Source organism: Macrobrachium rosenbergii, chromosome 56 (assembly GCF_040412425.1).
Source record: "Macrobrachium rosenbergii isolate ZJJX-2024 chromosome 56, ASM4041242v1, whole genome shotgun sequence".
Lineage (NCBI taxonomy): Eukaryota > Metazoa > Arthropoda > Malacostraca > Decapoda > Palaemonidae > Macrobrachium > Macrobrachium rosenbergii.
The window spans coordinates 65193863-65200818 of NC_089796.1; the positions used below are offsets into that span (position 1 = coordinate 65193863).

Below are 6956 nucleotides of genomic sequence, written 5' to 3' on the forward strand. Positions count from 1 at the left end.
ACTTTCAAAAACCTGATTTTCCAGATCTGTAGCAGATTGCAGCTGAAGGGTAATACTTTAAAATTAAATTTTTTAACGGCATTATCTAGTATTAATTCCTTATAATATTGAATAAATAAATGTACAGGAAAAATTTATTGGAATACTTGGCATTATAACATTCAAAATTCTGTTCTGTAACAACACTGTTCTACCAGTATAGGTATTCATCAAAATATGGAACAATATACGTAAGTACCATAACATACATAATGTGCTCGTATTTGCATATTTGCCTTTATGCCTGTTATGTCTCTCAGACAAAGTTGTGCCCATTCACCCTGCATAGATACGCTCTATTTAAGTAAGAGCCTATACACATACATATACAAATATGTACCAGTACAGGCACTTGCTCTTGTGAATATCAAACATTCACGCAAACATAAATTTTCATTATATAAAAAATATAAAATAAAGTCTAACTTACGGTTCATGAGATCCCTGAATCTCCTTCCTTCTTTTTCGCTGTATTTTTCAATTATTTTGTCGCCACCATTCTGCAGAAGACAAAAATAACTTCACTGGGTTAAAATTTACTTGTTGGCACTGAAGGCCCTTACAAAATATGGAAGTAACTTGGAGGGGGAAAAATTTATTTTGTTTCTTTATTTGCTTATTGCCAATTTTACCTGTACATCGTGTTAATCTAATCTGGTCTGCTTTGTTTTTTCTCTTTCTCAATAGCTTTTGGCTTGTTTCGTGAATGTACACGCATAATAATAATAATAAACCTGAAAAATATTGTTACATACAAATTATACGGATGTCGAGATAAAGATGATTTTTCAAAACGAGGACATTTACACTAATAACTCCAGGAAGGCCATTCAATTCTAACACAAGCTTTCAGAGAATAGTGCCAGTTGGTAATAAAAAAAAATAAGTATTTACAGTTAATAAAACTGCGAGAACATCAGAGAATCAGACTAGAAAATAAGAAACAGCTATGAATCAACAGAAACAAATGCAAAAAACACCAAATGGGAAGTAATTCATTAAACTTAAGATCTGTACAGTGGTACTAAGGCCACTTGAACTCCAAGGGACCACATTCATCAGATTGCCTGAACGCAACCAAAGGCTGAAAGTCATAACAACTATGTAAAATTCGTCCCCTTTAAGCTAAAAAAAAATGAAAAATGAGACCTGGATGCTACAGATTTCTTTCTGATTTTTCTGTTGACATGCTTACCTAAATAAAACAATGGCAATTGCCCATTTATATATATTCAAGTAAATTTTTAAATCAAATTAATTTTTGTCCTGTGTGCAAAGCAAAAAATCAGAAAAAGGAGACTGATGTGAATGGAAAATATAACATCATTTATGGAGGAAGGTCCATGGATTTCCAAATACGAATAAAAGAAGAAGAAGAAGAAGAAGAAGAAGAAGAAGAAGAAGAAGAAGAAGAAGAAGAAGAAGAAGAAGAAGAAGAAAATCAACTGCCACGGTCTTCGTGAACTAAAATATCTTAGGATTTACTTGCGAATCAATTTAATTTCCAGCAAAAAATAACATAAAAAAAAGATGAAGAATAAGAGGAAGGAAAGAAAGACAGACGCGGATATATACATACGAGAAAACCTTATCATCTTTACATTGAGCTTGAAGATGATGCGGGCCAGAAGTCGAACGAAAGACGGCGGTATGTTTGGGTCGAGTCTTTGCAGCCTGTGACACTCGAACCTGTGGATTTCCCAGCCGCTTTTTGCGCAGCTCTCGCTGCAGTACCAGGAGATGCGGCATCCTTTGCAAGGCTTCAGCAGCTTCTTTCTAAGGGGAATATATTGGAATAGAACTTTCATAAATATAGCAGAACGTAAAGGGAAACGGAGATAGGAATGAGATAATTAGCATTAGTTTATATTTCGGAATATGAAGGCGAAGAATTAAAACTTGAAATGACGATGGAAAGATTGCACACACACACACACACATATATATATATATACGAGTATATATATATATATATATATATATATATATATATATATATATATATATATATATATATATATATATATATATATATATATATATATATAAATATATATACAGTATATATATAAATATATATACCTGTATATACATATATATATGTATATATATACATATATATATATATATATATATATATATATATATATATATATATATATATATGGCAATTGCTCCCGGTGATTCCTTTCCAATTTTCAATAAGTATTTTAGGATGAAACTGCTAAAATACCCATCAGCGCTTTACTAAGGACTCCAACCAGTGAAGCCTTTACTTACCTCCTATAGCGGCATTCAGTGAGTCTGAACTTTTTGTAATTGTGGCCAGGTTACCAATAGTTAAGAAATCAGACGCACTTTTGATCGGTAAAAAAATAAAAGTTATGCATACCTTAGTTTAAACACACCACTGAGCTGATTAACAGCTCTCCTAGAGAGGGCTGGCCCGAAGGATTAAATTTATTTTACGTGGCTAAGAACCAATTGGTTACCTAGCAACGGGACCTACAGCTTATTGTGGAATCCGAACCACATTATAGCGAGAAATGAACTTCTACCACCAGAAATAAATTCCTCTTATTCTTCATTGCCCGGTCGGAGATTCGAACTCGCGGCCAGCAGAGTGCTACCTGAGAACGGAAACCACTGGTGATCATTAGACCATTTTGGTAATGAATCTAAGATGGAAAATTTTAATCTAAAATTTGAGCATGATGAACCTAACTCAAGTTCATTTACATGGTGCATAAATTAACAACAGAAGTTTTGATCTACATAACATAAACAGAGCCTAACTAAAACCAACCTAACCTAACAAAACAAGAAGGCAATATATAAGTTATAACAATTCTTTTGTAGATACATTGTGAACACAAATAACTAATTTACAGTGTCATATAATACGAATTTCGAGTAACACCCGTCAAGACACCTCTTTCCATACTGACGTAGTTTTTGCATCAATTTCTTTATGTCTACAGTCAAACCTTGGAATTCTATTCCTTCTTCCACTTTCACTGACTTCTAAACCCCTCCACACTTAAATAGAAAGGTTTGTTGTTTCCATTAGGATCTATGCCACACTTTATTTTTCGTCCTTCCTTTTGAACTGTGCAAAAATTTTACGAAAATGGCATCCCTCTTTATAATCAATATAAAAAAGGTACTAAAAGAATAGCTGCTATCCAACACCATGACTTGTTACCAAAAGGTTATGAATAAGTTGGAATTAGAGTCAATGTTTGGTGATTCATTTGGAAATCATTCATTAAAAGATGTAATTCGTATGCAATTTTTTATTCCATGACCATTTATTACTTCATATCCAAGTACCAATATTCATAGGCTCTTCCTCTTCAAAGCAGCAAAAGCCAGTACTGGCGCAAGGCCACCTTAATCTAACAACACCAATACCAATTTTATGTAGCATCTTAGGCTCAACTTGGCCATGGAATCATAGTGTGAAAATATTTTAGGTAAGATGGACTTCGAAATTTTGTTCTCCAAAATTCACAATAATGCTGTTTCCGCCCAACCAATACACGGATCCTATTCGGCGAAAAGAAATAGCTTTTGTGTCTAGGTTCAAAATGAGGGTAACAGACTATAACAGAAAGATTCCACAAGTTCTTATGAATGGAACAAAAATTTCATTATTAATATTCATGCACGGGTGGCTTTCGAGTCTCATTGTGGCCCACTGAACCATTGATGTTTGTTGCAAATTTCAGTGAAAGTCTGAATTTAAAGGAGGGGTGTTAACCATTTGTTCCACCTCTTATTCTATCTGGGCTTGTGACCTGTGTGATGGAGAGCCTTTCCTGCCTCTACACATAAAGAGCAACCTCCCATTCCATTTTGCACACACACACACACACACACACACACACACACACACACATATATATATATATATATATATATATATATATATATATATATATATATATATATATATATATATATATATATATATATATATTATGTGTGTATCTATTACAAGAGGGCATAAAACGAAAATAAGACAAATAAAACGGATATAAAATTTTGTCACCAATCTTCCATGCAAAAAAAATTTCACTGATATTAATTTGTATTCATAAGTGGCTGTGTCTTTATTCTGATGCCTCAGAGAAACATATAATCACTTACGATACACTAATATAATGAAGGTCCTTAAATATTGTTAGCGCTGAGCCCAACTATGACTGAAGAGATGGCAGTAAAATATTAATATATAAATCTACTATATAATCCAGGGGGTTTCAACTCACACCCCCTCTCTCTCTGTCTCTCTCTATACACTTTCCTCAACCATTTAAACGTCCTACAGGAACCCTTTTGTGAATCTAGTGAGTTCACGAAAGGGTTTAGAACCCCTAGTTTAGAATCCCAGGTAAAGTCCTCGCTTTTAGTTTTCTGTCAAAGGAAACTGTTGTGCCGGCTTTGTCTGCCCGTCCGCACTTTTTTCTGGCCGCCCTCAGATCTTACAAACAAATGAGGCTAGAGGGCTGCAAATTAGTACGTTGGTCATCGACCCTCCAATCATCAAACATACCAAATTGCAGCCCTCTAGCCTCAGTAGTTTTTATTTTATTTAAGGTTAAAGTTAGCATAATCGTGCTTCTGGCAACGATATAGGATATGCCACCACCGGGCCGTGGTTAAAGCTTCATGGGCGGCGGCTAATACAGCATTATACCGAGACCACCGAAAGATAGACCCACTTTCGGTGGCCTTGATAATAAGCTATAGCGGCTGTACAGAAAACTCGATTTCGCCGAAGAAACTTCGGCGCATTTTTTGTTTACTTTTTTGCCCAATTATACACTTGTTACTCTCTTATCTTTATTGTGCATTTTCACAATTGTACATAAGTACATATTTACCCATAACTTTGCATACCTCAGCGTCAGATAAAAGGAATCGTCATCATGGTATACAATGATGGCGATTCCTCCTATTTGACCAATGAATGCATACACTAAATGAAAAGTTAATAACACAAAATAAAGGAAATTTAAGTCAATATAAACGTATGTAACCTCTTCCTTCCCAAACGGTTCCCAGTCGCGAGTGTGGTTTCAGAATGCAGGAGCCGTTTTCTTGTAAGCATTCACCCCTTAGGGTACCCATTCATGCTCAAACCTAGCTAACAGGTTGGAGTCTATTCCTGCTTTGCTGTCCAACTTCTTTAAATATGTATTTCTCGAATTTTTACCTCTCACGAAAGATCAGGTTCTAATGACATATCTCACTAGTCTATAAATGATTCACTGGTTTGCTAAAAAATAATGACAATTATCTCGGCAAGCAATTTAATAATAATAATAATGTATGTGTGTAAGTGAGAAATTAATAATGTGTGCATGTGTATGCATAAGAAATCCAATTCAACAGTCGTTGAATACCCATCCTGTACTCCCTGGAGAGGAAAAACATGCGAGCGTAGACCTAGATTCAGCTCTTTACATAACATTAAGGGTCGTTACGGAATAGACCTGCGAGATGGAAAGAGGCGTCCTCTGTGATATTCCATTTGCGCGGAGCCACCGACAGCCAAAACAAATATTAGAAGCCCGCCTCGTCCTATTTGACTTCTAAAACTGTTTTGGCGAAACGGGAGAGGCCTACGGTTTGTATAAACAGGAAATTCGGTTCTAAATATAGAATAAATATAGAATAACTTTTTTGTAAACGGAAAAATCATATACACACACACTTTCCGGAAGTGGCTCGTTTGTCTTGGCTTAAGTGAATGTTTACGCTTGTCAAAGCCTCGCTGATCATATTTTGTTCACGTCACGATTTGCTTTGATGAGAATGAACGCTAGGAAATTTCCTCTCTTTCAATTACATCTCGAGTAAAGGGCAGACATTCGCAGGTATGTGTTTGTTTACTTGTACGCAAAATATCCCCAGAAATATCGAATGGATTGCCAAGATAGTGTGTGGAGGGACGTGCTTCGAGCCACAAGGGAGGTGATGAGATTTTAAGATGGATCCGGTAAAGTTATTTTCTTTTTAACCGTTAGCGGAGGTATGTATGGTATGAGCTCTTCTGGTGCTTCCTTGTTTACATTGGATCTCGTTTGCGTTTTTTTTTTTTTTCTACTGATTTCTTTTTGCCATTGAAATTACAGACTCACTCAAAATATTAAAACTTCAAAATTTCATAAGTTTTCATTTCATCCATAAATAGGAAAGATTTAAATACAAAATCAGTGACTCACCGCACACAAATACGCACACACACACACACACACACACACGAACAATCACTGCTTACATCTTGATGCATATTTTACAATTTGATTCCAGATAAGACCCCCAATAAAAACCCACTTAAATCAATCTAAACATAACAACGAGTTTTAAATAAAAAAAAAAAAAAAGAAACATACGTCTGGGGAACGAAGCAATAATCGCAATATTTTGACGTGTGGTGCAGATTGATGATATGTGCAAAGGGTTCGGAGCTGATGACCAGATCTCCTTTAGACAGAGGAGTCTTCTTCTTCTTCTTGGTAAAGTACTGTCCGTAGTAAGGCGTGAAGTGCTCTCTCATTCTGATCCTTTTTCAGATCCTTAAATGGCGAGGCTTCCTTCGTATGTCCTTCTAAGTTCTGCCTTTTAAATCCTAAGCTTGTCTTCTGGCTTATGTCTAAATTATGTCTTTTGAACCTCACGTCTGTCTTCCAGATTTATTTCGATAGTTTCTACGTATGACCTCTAATTCTATTCCTAAATTGCGTTCTTCAGTCTTTCACTTCTGAATGCTGTCTCCAAAAAACCTTAGGCCGTATTCTAAATTTAGTAACAAATCCTGTTTTAAATCTAAAGCCTGTAAAATAAAGTGTATATTTTCCTTTAATCACTGCCAGTATCTCTTAAGATTTCCGTTTCTGTATCACTCT

The 6956-nt window shown here is 35.3% G+C and overlaps 1 protein-coding gene across 1 annotated transcript in view; it reads right to left on the minus strand.

Moving 5' to 3' along the window:
- Positions 1-6732, minus strand: part of LOC136836461 (histone-lysine N-methyltransferase SMYD3-like) — a 28780-nt gene extending 22048 nt beyond the window's left edge. Inside the window, 3 exon segments of the mRNA XM_067100729.1 lie at positions 470-539; positions 1641-1815; positions 6444-6732. Of these exon segments, the coding sequence (XP_066956830.1) occupies positions 470-539; positions 1641-1815; positions 6444-6607 (409 nt within the window). The 5' untranslated portion in view covers positions 6608-6732.
- Between the last annotated feature and the right edge of the window lie 224 nt (positions 6733-6956).